The 15,472-nt window shown below is 36.8% G+C and overlaps 1 protein-coding gene across 2 annotated transcripts in view; it reads right to left on the bottom strand.

Moving 5' to 3' along the window:
- Positions 1 to 338: 338 nt before the first annotated feature.
- The window catches only part of NEMF (nuclear export mediator factor), a 58,592-nt gene continuing 43,458 nt past the window's right edge, over positions 339 to 15,472 (bottom strand). Inside the window, exons 23-33 of one of the 2 annotated variants that reach the window (XM_036028672.1) lie at positions 14,389 to 14,665; positions 13,599 to 13,641; positions 13,418 to 13,467; positions 11,295 to 11,448; positions 7,167 to 7,244; positions 6,816 to 7,013; positions 2,315 to 2,350; positions 1,241 to 1,341; positions 1,100 to 1,143; positions 936 to 1,015; positions 339 to 648 (exon numbers count right to left, since the gene is read on the bottom strand). In XM_036028672.1, coding sequence (XP_035884565.1) covers positions 571 to 648; positions 936 to 1,015; positions 1,100 to 1,143; positions 1,241 to 1,341; positions 2,315 to 2,350; positions 6,816 to 7,013; positions 7,167 to 7,244; positions 11,295 to 11,448; positions 13,418 to 13,467; positions 13,599 to 13,641; positions 14,389 to 14,665 — 1,139 coding nt within the window. In that variant the 3' untranslated portion in view covers positions 339 to 570. The remainder of the gene's footprint in view (positions 649 to 935; positions 1,016 to 1,099; positions 1,144 to 1,240; positions 1,342 to 2,314; positions 2,351 to 6,815; positions 7,014 to 7,166; positions 7,245 to 11,294; positions 11,449 to 13,417; positions 13,468 to 13,598; positions 13,642 to 14,388; positions 14,666 to 15,472) is intronic. The other variant, XM_028505769.2, reaches the window with a different exon arrangement.

Genomic DNA, 15,472 nt, shown 5'->3' with positions numbered 1-15,472 from the left:
TATTCCTTAAGCTGAGTCATGGCAATTATTTGTATTTTACATCTGGTCTAATGTACTTTTTGACAAATGTAAGAGGGAAGAAAACTAACTCCTTCAATGTTTAGGGTCTTCAAGACTTAATCCAAAATGTTTAAACCAACCACCATCACCAGGAAAAGAAAACAAAGAAAACACCCCTTGGGAGTGGCCCGGAATAGATGTATTGGACATGAGATACTGTAGACAGCCGAGTGAACAGTCTACGCGACTGCACCGCTTCACCAGTTACTTTACAATATGAGGTGAACACTTAATATTAACTTCCCAAACTCCAAGAATATGTAGAATAACTACAGATGTGTACAATTAGCATTTAACTGTCCCCAAATACTTCAGGAAATCCTACAATAGATGGTGTGTCTCCTCTCTACAAAACTGGAATAAAACAGTAAGTCCTTTTGGTGAATATAGCAAGGCAATATTTAGTTCATTTTTTAAAAGCAGAAGTCTTGTTACATGGTGTTTTCGTTTTTGAACGAAAACAATTTTACAGCCTTCATCCAGAAGGCTGTAAAATTGGCTTTATCTCAGCTATTTCCTTTTTACATTCAGAAGGTTGGGTGCAGACACTTTCACTTTGCCAGGAATATTTCTTGATAAATCCGTGTCCTAAGGGAAAAAAAGAACTGCTGAGTGTCTTCATATTCTACGTGGTCAATCATATTTCTTTGTACAACAATTATGTGTCCTTTGCAATCAATAGAAAAGCATTTCTAAAATCATTAGCTGAAATGATTTTACTTATTTTACAGTGCTTCTAGGAAGACAGCCTTTTCTACCAAAACAGTGGCTGCAGCTTGCATCTACTAAATAAAATCAGAATAAAAACAGCCAGTAACTGCTGACATTTTTAGTTGTACTACCAATCTTCAGAAAGTTCTAGAGAAGTATTTTACCTTTACGCTGCGGAATAAGTCTTTTTCTCTTGCTGTTGCTTCTTTGGAATGCATGAAACTATTCAAGGCTGTTTTTGCAGCTGTAAATATAAAATAGAAGAATGTACTTCTCTTCAGTCAAGAAATGTTTAAAATTGTAGTTCATAAAAAAAAAATGTAAATACCTTTTCCCTTTTTCTGAACTCCAGGAGTAAGTTTCACTTTGTATCTTTAAAAAGGAATTGTATATGTTACTAAATAGGTTGCAAAACAATTCATAAATCACTACTCTGCCAGTTGCTTTGAGGAAACTGATGAGGACTTACTTATAGTTTGTCATGGTGGTGTAAGGGGCACATATAGGAATGGCAAACAGTAGCACATCTTCAGGATGTGGCTGCCCTGTCAGAGAATCGAAGAGATTTTCCTAAAAAGGGAAACAAACAATAGTAATTTACATCAGTTTTAAAAAGGAAAACTCTAAAACCTGTCAATTTAGTATTTCAACATATTTTTATCCTTTTCTGATTGATAAAGTCTTCAGCTCTGCTTTATAGTTCCACAAAGTTTAAGACCAATGGTGTTTTTTTGCCTAGCATAATGAGAAATGAGAATGACTTTCAAAAAGGCACTTGTAATCCATTAAGAAAAAAGAGAAAAAACTTTTTGCAGAAAATGCCTATGTATTAAAAGGAAGCACAATAATGATCACAAATACATTTAAATTCATTGTATGGAAATGGGACTGATACTTTGGACCTGTGGATCTCAACCATGGAGTTTTGCCCCCAGACCACACTGGGCAATGTCTGGAGACGTTTTTTGGGCGTCACAACCGGGGGAGAGGAATGTGTGTTGGGAGGAGGGGGAAAGGGTTTAGAATGCTACTGGCATCTACCTAGTAGTAGGTAGAGACCAAGGATGGGACAGCTACCCACATGACAAGGAATTATCAACCCCAAAATATTCATAGGGCTGCAGTTGAGAAATTCTGGTTTAGAATAGCATTCTCTCTTACCTTGTCTTAAGGAGAACTCCTAGGGCTTATAGTTTCCCATTTGGGGGGCTGCCAATAAGGCTGCCCATATTTTTTAACAACATGAATAAATTTGGAGACAAAATGCTTGGTGCTAAAGTAGTGTTTATAATGTGCCATAAACTTCTTAAGTTAAAATTACCTTGGTTCTCAAAATGCCTCTCTCCTAGTAGGGACATTACCCCCATTCTTCAAATGAGGGAGCAGACACACAGAAGCAAAGTTGGATTCAAACCCAGAAAGTCTGACTCCAGAGTTTTTCTTAGCCTTTTGGTTTTAATTAGTTAGGAGTTGTGGCAAATGTGTTCTGGGAGCTGAAGAGCCGTCTGAATGCTGTGGTAGGGGCCCCAACCCGAAATCATACCTCGTGTCCCTGTTGATCCAGATCTTGCTCTTCCTGCTCCAAACATAAAATTTTAAAAGTCAGCTATAACTTAAATTGACATTCTACATGATTAAACACTATGAAAAAGAAACAGTGATTTAATAAGACTGTCACATCTTACCCATGGGATAAGGTCTCCAAGGTTGTGTCTAATATTTCAGAATGCAATGCCCTTCAGAGAGAAAAGGGACTGTTCTCTGCAGTTTAAAAAAAAAAAACTTCCATAGACTAGCGATTTTCAACCATTTCCATCTCATGGCGAACAAACTAATTACTAAGATTCTGTGGCACACCAAAACATAATTTTTGCTGATCTCACAAAAAAACAAGTATAATTTTGGTTCAGTACGGGACAGCTACTGTTGTATTGGCTGCTGTCATTTATGGGACTAAGGGAAAAGAGGTCAAAGTCCCTGACTAAATAGTAAGGTGTTGCATGTTTTAAAAATTCCTGTGGCACACTGGGTGAAAAATCACCGCCACAGAGCACAGACTAAAGAGGGGAATGTTACAAAGACAACTTGAAATGACAAATAGGCCTGATGCATTTGCCAGGGAAAAAGAAAACGGAAAATTTTGGTAAACAGACTTTTACGTTTTAGTCTCCGTTGAACATTTTTGGGATAAATTTTCACATATTATAAGGTTAATGGTAATTTTGTTTGCTTGCTCACATTAAAAACCCTATCTGGATATAACCTATCCCTGAAAGAACATTCAAAATTAACATATTTAATGAATGCATGTGAGTCTAGGGCTTACAGAATTATGAGTATGAGACCACTGTAAAATTTGGGAACCGAAGTGAGCTTTAATATCACTAAACAACAACACTGTTCAGCAGGGAAAAAGAAAACATCAGAACAGTTAGAATCCCCATGAGCATTACCTGCACACAACAGAGCACACAATGGTAACCAAAGCTCTAACAGCCATATGTGAAAATACAGGATGAGTCAAAAATTTTACAAATTTAAAAAACAAGTCCTTTGCTCAGAATCTCAAGAAGATGTATGACAAGGTATGTCCGGAAAAAGTCCAGCCATTGTTAATTGCCACGCCCTCTTCCAACCATGTTTTTTGACAAGGTCTGAACATGGAAAGAGGGCATTCAAGGAATCCACCTTCCTGGAAGAGAGCGTGGCATACAAAGGGGGGCGGTAATTTTTCTGGGGATTGCTTTTAATTTCCTTGCTAATATTAATCATGGTCTTACTTTGTACCCTGATTCCCATAAGAACAGGCCATGAGAAGAAAGAGGCTCAAAAAGAGTCAATGATTGCTTTTGAGGGAAATTCTGAAGGGACAACTAGTTCTCCCTAGACTATTGAATTATACCCAGATTGTTTTAAATAAGGTGTTATAAACCTGAGTAAGAAATTATCCCTGATTGTTCCCATAAAAGAATTCATAAATCAGTTACAATAGGTTGAATTATTGGCGGACTTTCCCACACCTGTTCTTTACCCATAGATACAAAAAGTCTTTCAAGAAAATAAGAAGAAACTATATAGACCCCTACCCACAGCCCAAAGATACCCCTGGGTAGCACATTAGATTATTGGCAAATTATGGTATCCCCCAAAAGGAGCTAATAGTCTCCAGAGGGTTCCAGATCTCCCATTGCCTTATACAGGAGCATATAATGAGGGTGGCATTAGAATGGTCAATAAGGATGAAGTTCAAGTGCCTTATAATAGTCTAAATTTCATGGAAAGGCTAGCTTCAAAGCAGACCTCCCTGGTGTTTATTAACTAAGGAATAAAAAGGGTTTATTGTAGCTGAATTTCCTGTTTCTCTCTCCTTACATGTTTGTTTTGGTGATTAAAAGGTGGTGGGATTATTAGATACCTGTATCTCAGGTTTATTAATTCGCATAATTCCAATGAAGTTGTATAAAATAATTTCTTGACCAGAGAATAAAATCCCCTCTAATGAAATAGCCCTTGAATGTCTAAAAGTTGTTGGAGTAACAGCCCTGCCTTTACCTTGAATAGGGATATATATCAAGTAGAATTAGACAAGCAAAGAAATAAGAAAAGCTGGTTAACTATTATAAATTAAGCACGTAGAAACAGTTACCAGGAGTTAGAGTCCATGGTACATAGAGAAATACTTTAGACAGAAAAGGTAAATAGGTAAGTTAGATATCACAAAGGCCTTATAATAAATTTCCTATAACCTCTATTCAATTTAGCATATCCTTTTGCCCCATGACAAATTCTGAGAACTTTAATAAACAATAAGACATTCAAATTCTGTACGTACAGCTATTTCTAATTATCTGATTTATGGCTCTCCTGGTCAAAATAATCTTTGTTTAATATAACTGAATCTATGGGAATTTTTGTACTTTTCCTGGTTACTTCTGTATTAATTTTTTTCTGCTTTACCTAATCGCAAATGTCAATCAACGCTAAAAATGAAAGTATAAAAACCTGCTTGTACTTGCAATAAACGGAACAGAGCATCACTGTTCTCTGAGGCGTGTTGTCATCTGTCTCCCATCGCCGACGCCTTACCCACCTTTCAGGAACCCCCGGACCTAGCTGCGGCTGGACTGCAGCAGTTAATATAATGAGAATGGTTTGCACAACATCGATGTAACCTGGCAGCCAAGGAGAGAGGACTGGAATGCGCATGTGTGAACAATGATGACTTCACTGCACTAGTCAGTGGGGGCGGTAGATCCCACTGAGTGAGCATGTGTACTGTGTAGCCATCATGTTAAAAATGAGTGAGTAGAGCAATGGATGTGCATCAAATTTTGTGTTAAGCCTGAACATTCCTCCATGAAATTATCCAGATGACTCAGAAGGCTGCCACTACGGGCAACTGGGGACTGACATGTTCATCACAATGCGCCCACTCACGCTTCACGTCTCATGCAGTTTTTTTGGCAAAATATCAAATCACCCAGGTGACTGACTCCCCTACAGCCCAGATTTGGCACCCTGTGACATCTCGCTTCTCCCAAAACTAAAACAACCTTTGAAAGGGAGAGATTTCAGACCTTTCATGAGATTCAGGAAAATACAACGGGGTAGCTGGTGGCCATTCGGAGAACTGTGTGAGGTCCCAAGGTGCCTACTTTGAAGGGGACCGAGGCGTCATAGTCCTGTGTACATTTCTTGTAACTTCTTCAAAAATGTCTCTTTTTCATACAAGATCTGCCCACAAAGTATCCAACCATCTGATATGCAAAATAGACATTTATTGAAGAAGATACAAGAAACACTGTATACAGGACAATGATGCCTCAGTCCCCTTCAAAGTAGGCACCTTGGGACCTCACACAGTTCTCCCAGCATCATTAGCAATGGCAGTATGGTGTTTCTTCTGCTCTGGTAGAAGAAGCCATGGAACACATTTTGCCACAACACATTTCACACCGGGATCCTGTGTCAAAATCTCAGACATAGTAGTGTTTAGAATCCCCAGATCAGCTTCTAGTTCTCGCACTGTCAGTCGGCAACCTTTGTTGACTGCAGTCCCTACACATTCAACAGTCTCAGGTGTCCTGCTTGTTGCTGGCCTTCCAGAACATGGATCACTTTCAACAGATTCTCCACTACCTTTGAAGCATGTGTGCCACACTCTTATTTACACTGCACTCTTTGCATTATCCCTGAAAGACTTCTGAATCATCCAAATAATTTCCAAGGAGGAATGTTTAAGCTTAATGCAAAATATGATGTAGATTTGTTGCTCTACTCTTTTGAATGCAGTGGTGATGTAATATACATGCTCACTCCATGGTGTCTACGCTGCCCCCAATGACTAGCACAGTGAAGTCATCACTGCTCACACATGCACATTCCAGTCAACTCTCCTTGGCTGCCCGTTTACATCAATGTTGCACAAATGATTCTCATTATATTAACAAAGGCTGGACTTTCCCCCCTAACAGATCTCGTATTACATGGCTGGATACCTTCTGGACAGACCTCATATATATTCATGCAAGAAGATATACTTAGGGCTGGGCTTATATTCAGTTGATAGAATAATCAGGCAACCATCTTAACTAGAAAAATGTTAATTTCTCACTGGTTTTGCAGCCAGGGCGCCTGACACTTCAACTGTGTAACTACTCTCAATGTGATGTAAGATAATGCAGCGCCTATTCCTGTAGAAAAACCTCAAGAAATGCAAATTTATTTTGCACTCATCTGCAAGACAATCCCAATTATGTCTTACTTTAAATTTAAGTTCCTAACAGAATCAAATAAAGTCTGTCCAGAAAACTGGTTTTTCTAAAAACCTGTGATAAATTTTATCAGCTACCAACACTACCATTTTTACACTGGTGCCTGGAATTTTAGTCTTATAGCTTATATTTCTAGGGTGACTTTCCATCAAGAATAGGGTTACTACTCATTCTGGTTTTAGCCCTGGTGAGTCCCATACCCTGGGAACCTGAGGATGACTCGTAACCCTAACTAAGAAGGAAAAGTCCACAAGTGTGTGGTAGCCTTACCTTGTCGTCATGGGGGTCATCTACAGCCAAGTCTTGTATCTCATGAGTTATAACCTGAAGGGATGGAGTTTCTTTCTTTATGCTGTCTAACACCCGTAATCCACCTCTGGATTTCTGGGGCTGTTTCTTCACTGGTTCATCCTTTGTTTTTCCTTTCTTACCCTTCTTCCCTTTTTCTTCTTTGTTTGTACCTGCAGACTTCAATTCATAGAGGAAAACACAGTTAATGTCGTATTTTCAATACTGTCACTATTTTAAAATGTATGGAATGCCTAGCATATATAATAAATAGGCAGGGGTCTGATGCCCCTTGAAAAGCAAAGGCAGAGAATGTTTTTAGATATTACTTACCCCTAGCAATTTCATAATGAGTTCACGATCTTCTTCATCTTGATCTTTGTATTTTTCCTTCATTTTTTTCATTTTACTCTACAAAATCAAGATTTGGGTTGAAAAAAATTCGGCAGTAAAAAAGTGACAACGTATGTTTGTAAAGAAAAGGCGTTTCTTTAGTTCTCTGTCAAAGATATTTATTGAGTAAGGCATGATTCCAAAGATAGATAAATCACATTTCTCATCCCTCAAGGAATTTACTATCTGGTGGGAAAAGAAAATACATGTAAGAGTAAGGATAAATTAATGCAACATATTCTAAATGCTACAGGAGAGGTACAAAGTATTTTAAGGTAATTTTGAGAAAGACATTTCTTTTAGCTTAAGCAAGAACTGTGGGGAAGAAATAAAGCAAAAGTTGAAAGTCTTAAGGAAATACATTTCATAGTATCTGGGAATATAGGAAAAGCAAGATTATATGGTAAAGACAGGACAGAGTAATAACAGCAAGTCACTGCATTTGGTTGGAGTCAGTCTGTACATATAGAGGAGAATAGGAAAAGGAGCAAAGCAGGCTGGGTACTTACTGTCAACACTCTTAAGACTGAATATTATCAACTGAACTAGTGGATTCTTTATTCTGGTTATGCCTCCAAATAACACTAGTGGTTTTTAAAACCAGAGACACCTAAGTCTCACCTCTAAAGACTTCTGTCTTCATAAGTCTAAGCTGTGGCCCAAATAACAAATATCTAAAATTTTAAAGACTTTTTTAAAATAGGGTACACAAACATATACAAAATACTAACTATACAAGATTGATAACTCAGACTTCATTAAAGTAACATGCTATTCATCAAAAAACACTATTATGAAGAGTAAAAAAAAAAGCCTCAAAATGTGAGAAGTATTTGTAATACGTACATCAAGAAAAGACTTGTATTCTGGATTTCAAAGAACTCAAAGTGCTCAGTATCATTAGTCATCAGGGATATGCAAATTAAAGCCAAAATAAGATTTCAGTATATATACACTTGAATGATCGAAAAATAACCTGACAATAAATACCAAATGTCAGGATATGGAGCAAATGGAATTCTGACACACTGCTGTTGAGAAACTGGCACACGTACTCTGGGAAACTGGTATTACCTACTAAAGCCAAACATGCACAATATAACCCAGAAATTCTATTCCTCACTGTAACACAACAGAAACGCATGCTTTGGACCTAAAAGACACAGATAAGAATTTCTATTAACAGTAGTGTTGTAGACAGCTAAAACTGTGGCAGTCACACTACTAAGCAACACATATGAATGACTTATATACAACATACATGACACACGATGTTGAGTGAAACATGCCAGAAGACAAGACTATGTTCCATGGGGTTGCTTTTACATAAAGTTAAAAACAGGCAAAATAATCTACAGTGATTAATAATCACTGAGACCAGAGTGACTCAGTTAGTTGGTTGGGCATTGTCCTGAAAACAGAACCACTGCCATTTCGATTCCCAGTCAGGACACAGCCTAGGCCGTGGGTTCAGTCCTTGATAGGGGTACGTACAAGAAGCAACCGATCAATGGGTCTCTCTCACAGTGATGTTCCTCTCCCTCCCTTCCCCTCTCTCTCTAAAATAAATATTTTAAAAAGGGAGTGATTTTTGGGGGTAGGATCCTATTTAGAAAGGGGCAAGCGTGAACTCACTGAGCTGAAAACACTTAGGATTTGTACATTTTACTATATGTACATTATACCTCAAAAAACCCTTAAGAACATGAACAATATTGAACAATATTACCAATAAATTGAACCAAGAAATGGAAAACAGTTTCTTGGAAGATAGAGCTTAGGGAAACTGAAGACTTGTGACAAACCGTACCTACCAGCTATCGACACTACCATTTGTATGCATAAAACAGGAAACCTGCATGGACCGGCAATTGTAAGAAAACTTAATTAGTACTAAAAACCTACCTGCAAAGCCCTAAATATCAGGCGCAGTTTTAGAAACAAATACTACTAAATTTCAAGGAACAAACAACCTCCATTTTATACAAAGTTCTAGAGAGCAGGAAAGAGGGAAAAGTCCCAGACTTATTTTTTGAAGCTTGTATAACCATACCAAAACCAGACAAAGACAGGATGAGAAATAAGAGGACAATGTAATAGATTTTCTCAAGTAATTTACCACATTATTAATCACAAACTGATTAAGAAAAAATAATACATACAGAAAAAGCATCCAGTAAAATTTAACTCATCATTAAAGTAACTCTTCACAAAGAACATCTACCAACAATTCATGAGACACACTCTACACTGACGCAGACCTTCCACAGGGCCCCTAATGTAATGGACAAGGGTGCGCACCACATCACCTCTATGCCATGCTGTGTGCGGGTGTTCTGAGCCAGTGCAAAACACATGAGGAAAGTAATAACAGATAATAAGACCGGAAAAGAAGAAACAAAAGCCATTAATGACTGTATACACATGAAATTATTTTAAAAGTTCAGTAAGATCATCTATTACTACAATATAAAGATTTTCTTTCCACATACCAGCAATAATAACTAGGAAGTGAAAGTTCCAAAAATAAACTGTTTACAAAAAGAAAGAAAAATTTAAGTAGGGATAAGGTAGGTAAGACTCTAGAGGAAAATGTATCTTTATTGAAGAATATAAAGTATTCTTACATAATTGTAGCCCATATTCAAGGACAGGAAGACTCAAGTGTATTAAAGATGATAGTTCTCCACAAAATTATCTAAAAGTTTAATATAATTTAATAAAAATGTCATCAGAATTTGCCTTGGAACTTAATCTATCTGCAGAATATTTCATTGTATAAATACATAATATTGTTTATTGTTATTTTCTATTGTTGGGCATTTAAAATTATTTTCACTTTTCTTGCTATTATAATATCAGCTTGATAAATATCCTTAAACACATGATTTTTTTTCAGTATATATTCCTAAAAGCAGGCTTGCTGAGTCAGTAAGTAAATGCACTGTTGGGCCTCTTTTTCAGAATTCCCATGATGTGCTCTCAAACATTTACTGAATGAGACTGAATACACATCATCAACCAATTTGATGGGTGAAAAAAATACCTCTCTTTTTTTACACAAGCATGTTGTGTTTTTTTTTTATCAGATTTGTTGTTTGTCTTTCAATTTTATTGATGGGTTCTTTTCTCCACCTGGAATTTACTTTTTTCTTTCAAACATGACTAGTCACTGATTTTTAGTATTTTATGCCTTCCCAAACAATCTATTATTTTATCACATACTGAATTTTAAAATATGTAATTAATGGTCCCATGTCCAGATTTTATTGTTTCACTAGTCTATCTGCCTTTCCTATGTTAACACAATGCTGTTTTATAATTCTAACATTAAAGGTTTTAAACCTACTAGGGAAACCCCCTCCTCAGTCTTCTTTTTCAAGATTTACTCACTTTCTAGTATTTACTCTTTAGAATTATGTTATCCAGTTAATTAAAATCTCAATTCTGATTAATCTCATGTTGAATTTATGGAGCCATAACTGATGCTCTTCCCTTCAACGTGTGTAATATGTCCTTGGACTTATTTGAGGCCCGCTGAAAAACATCCAAGAAATTCTGATACCATGAATGAAAATCATTAAACGTGATCTTTACTAAGATTTCAAAAGAATTTTTAAAAAGGTACACTGATATATTAGCTGTCAATCCTTCTTTATACTGCTATAGCATTTAAAAAGTATATAATATGTGCTATTTCTTCTCTCATCACCCACCTTTAAATAAAATACATGAGATTTCCAACCAACATTGCATTAATAATTGAAAAAGAATCTACTAATCTAAATTATCAGTGAATTCAAGCCTACCACTTTACTACCTATGTGTCTGCAAATCACAATCTCCCACTTCTACATTAAATGGGACCTTCTGCCTACATGATCTCAAAGGATCCCTAAATTTCCAGTATCTTTTCAACTAATTTTCAGTCAAAAGATGTCATTATTAGGATTATTTTTTGCCTACATCATGTTTCACTTAAACTTTAAAAAATTAAGAGGAGCCTCACAACTTTATTTGGGAACCATACAGTACTACTTCTAACAATTCAACCCATAGTTTCATTACCTTTTGTCCTCGCTTCACTGGCTGCACAGCTGGGGCGTTTTTGCTTGTGATCTGATGAGTTTCCATGTGTAGAGCATCTTCTTTTTCTTTGTCCTTTCCCTCCATTATTTCTAAATCCCCTGAGTCACCTGGAAGCCTTTTCTTCTTCAGTTCCCTAAAAATACGTGAAAAGGAAACATCTGATTTTTAGAATTTCAAATTCTTAGTGTCCTAAGAAAATTACATGGGGAAGGGAACATGTGCAACATGTAAAAGACCACGGCTTCTGCTTAACTCGATAATCACCAGGCTACGGTATACGAAAAAGTGCAAACGATCACTCACGGAAAAATCTTTACTTTTTTTTCTCTCATGGATTTATCATTCTTTTTGTCATCCAGGCTCAACACACTGTCACCCTTGACTTATCCTAATTCAGTGGTTACATTCAGTCCCTCACACCTGGAGAACCAGGCACTGGGATTTGTAGTCTTTTTAATCAATGTGGCCCTGTCAGACCGTAGCTAGTCAGTAAAATATTGGTTGATTGGTTGGCTGAATGTACAAAAAGTAAGCAGATTATGAAGGAAAGGGAAATTCTATTACCGTGGTATTTTTCATGTGCAATCTCTATTCCCAATGCCATAGCTCTAGGGCAGGTCCTCATCACTTCCCAACCCTGACTTCCTCCAGTGATTTCCCCAAAAATTTGTTCTATGGGAACTTCTAGATTAATCTTCCTTAGATGTTTACCTATGTCACATTTCCATTCAAAATCTTCCAAAAGTCCTCCTAACACTACGTTCAGGATAAAATCCAAAATACTTTGTCATTCTAAGTTCTCCACACATGGTCCAAATTCACTTTGCTAATCTTACCCACCAGTCATAAACATGAATTGTGTGTGCCTTTTACCTCAGTCTTTTTTTTTTAATTTTAAAAAATGTATTTATTTTTAGAGAAAGGGAGAGGGGGAGAGAGGGAGGGAGGGAGGAAGAAAAGGAGAGAAACATCAGTGAGTGGTTGCCTCTCGTGTGCCCTAACTGGGAACCTGGCCCATAACCAAGGCTTGTGCCCTGACTGGGAGTCAAACCAGCGACCCTTTGGTTCATAAACCAACACTCAATCCACTGAGCCATACCAGCCAGGGCGCAGTCTATTTTTTTTTTACCATTTCTTCAAAGAGTTATGCATACTGCTCCCAAATTCCTGCTCTCCTTTGTTCATGGTAATTCTCTTTGATGTCTCCAAGCTCTGCCTTATTATCTTCATTTACCTAAATGCTAATACATTTTTAAGGAACACTTCTGATGGTATTTTCCCAAAACACCTGAACTCACAGCAATTTCTTATTCCTCAACTACTGTATCACTTTCAGACAACACTACAGCTGACCCTTGAACACAGGTTTGTACTTACATGCCCCGGAGAAGTGGACCCATGCACTTCTTGGGTTCAAACCCATGTTGTTCAAGAGCCAACTGTATTAACAGTCCTTGGTGAGGAGCCCACAGATGCCAAAGCCCAACTGTAGTTAGATGAGGATTTTCTATTGCATGGGGGTCAGCGCCTTTCACCCCTCATGTTGTTCATGCATCAAATGTATTTACAGATTTATGACAATTTTCTGGATCCAGGACTCAAAAGCTTCTTGATGACATGAACTTTATATTTTACCTCTTTGTATAGTAGTCTGAATCTCTCTCACCCACAGCAGGTATCTCAGGTACCCTACTTCTTCTGCCTCTATCTTTCTATTTGCCTCCTAAGACCTGCTACCTTTAAAAACAAGACCCAAAGTCTTCCCTCTTATATAAAACTTTCCTAGTTAATTTCAAGTATTCCTATTTATTCCTGTCAATATTATCACAAAATTAGCCTATTTAATACACTGTAGTTACTACTGTACATATTTATGCAATAAAGGGTCTGTCTTGTGTCACATGACCTATCTCATCGATTACAGTGACAGATTAGGGTCCAAAATAGAAAAACCTATTGGAGCTGAATACTACCAACTAAGATTTATGTTGAATCTTGGTAACTTTAATAATATCTTTAGAACAGCCAAGTGATTTGTCATAGCTGAATTGTCAACAAAAATAATTACATGTTTTTCAGTTAGATAACAGAAATATGTTTACCTTCTTTCCTTGGCTGACAAATGTCTCCGACTCTGTAATTTACTGTCACTCTATTAAACAAAAAATAAGTAAATACAAACACTGCTATTAATTTTTCAAAAAGTAAAATTAAAAAGCATGAACTTATTCTATTCATTGAGAAGGCCATGATGTTCCTCGTAAAACTCTGAAAACAGCTTACCATATTAGAAGAGTCCTGTTTTGAAGCCAATTTCTGGAAGGACCTATGAAAAGAGGCATCCACTGGTCTATAGAAGGCATTCATTTGCAAAGTCCCAAAACATTCCCACATCATAATCTTAGTTACTGACAATCCTACAAATTTTCAAATTTGGTAAAATAGAAAAAAAATCATCAAATTGTTAATTTTCTCACACTGTTTAGTTTATTCTTAAATAGCTAACATGTCTTGAATGCTTACAACGTGCCAGGCACAGCTAGATGCTTTACATGTACGTAATCTTCACCAAAATCCAAGGAATTGGAATAGTGTTCCATTTCCACTGAGACGAAAACTGAAGCTTAGACATAAAGTAACTTGCCCAAGGATACACCCTAAGACTCAAGTCTGGTCTGACTCCTAAGCCATTCTTAACTACTCCAATGACAATAGCTTTATAACTATGGTATTGTTTATTTGGTGATCAGTAAGACATTAAGGACTGAAATACTGTATTTTTGGATGGAACTGCCTTTTTTATATTATTAGCATTTATAACCATTATTTCATTTTTGACTGAGTTTGTTCACTTTTTACATTTATTGTATTTTTCTACCCTGGGTCTTGGGAATTTCTTTAGAGAGAGCTAAACAAATCTCCCTCCCCAATCGAACTGTGAAAAGATAAAATGACCAAAGAACAATGGAGGATAAACATACTAAGGCCAAGCTTGGTGTTATCTTTTTAAGGATTAACTCTTCATCATTCACAGATTACAAAATAAAACTTAAAATTATAGTTTTAAAATTACCTTTGGGACTGAAGGTGGGACAAGTCAATGGTAGTGTCAGGATAGTTTATTGTCTCTTCCCCTTTGTCTTTCATTTCACCAACAGATTCCTGATCTCTTACTTCTTCTGATTCCCCTTCATCTTCAGAGCTTTCTTCCTGCATTAGTTCCTCATTTAGCTTGTCTCCGCCACTCTGAAGAGTAACATCCTCCTGGTCAACCTGAGTCACGAGTTCCACTTCCACGGGAGTTTCTTGTAACTCCTCTTTATCTTCTTCACTGCTACTGTCACCTCCATCTGCAGAATTACCATCAGGAAAGTCAGAGTGCTACCACAACTAAAAGGCAGATGATTTCCTTGAAAACTTCAAAAAGTATTTCACTGACTCTTTGTTTTCCAAAAGATCACCAGAAAAGGCCCTGATCACCCCCAAGAGGTGTTCTGATTTATACAGAAGGATGCTCTGTGTCATAAATTGGTTGGAATAAATGATCTCCAAGATGCTTTACTACAATAAATTTATTGTACATTGCAACCATATCTAAAATAAAAACTATAACTTGTCTTTGTTAGGTATTTCCAAAAAGGAAGACAACAGAAGGAAGTCTATAAACTCTGCTGATTTTATAATTAGCACGTGAGAAGTGAAATGAGATTATACACATTATACAGCTGGCACACAGCAGGTGTTCACACTCTGGCAGAAGGAATGCTGTCCGGCAGTTATAATATGGGCTGGTTGTCTCACCTGTAACATGAGGTCCCACCACTCATACAACAAGGATAGTTGTGAGAATTCAATACAAAATAATGTAGATAAAGCACTTTATATAGTATCAGGAACAGGGTGAAAATTTTAAAAACAGAAATCTTGTAGTACAATGGTAGTCACAAATGAAACAATGCAGTATTATCCCTAAAAAAGAATGATCTCAGGAGAAAGACTAACTATAAAAATAACTTACTTTCCTTACTTCCTTCGAGTACACAGGTAAATTTAGTTTAGAAACCATAGTTGCTCTCTACTACAAGCACATATATTATTAAGCTAAGTTACTATAAAGTAAATTATATTTGTTATGAACTCATCTTTGTATCACTTTT

Source organism: Phyllostomus discolor, chromosome 1, assembly GCF_004126475.2.
Source record: "Phyllostomus discolor isolate MPI-MPIP mPhyDis1 chromosome 1, mPhyDis1.pri.v3, whole genome shotgun sequence".
In the NCBI taxonomy this organism is placed as follows: Eukaryota; Metazoa; Chordata; class Mammalia; order Chiroptera; family Phyllostomidae; genus Phyllostomus; species Phyllostomus discolor.
The sequence above is the reverse complement of the archived record's forward strand: the minus strand, read 5'-3'. Positions and strand labels throughout refer to the sequence as shown.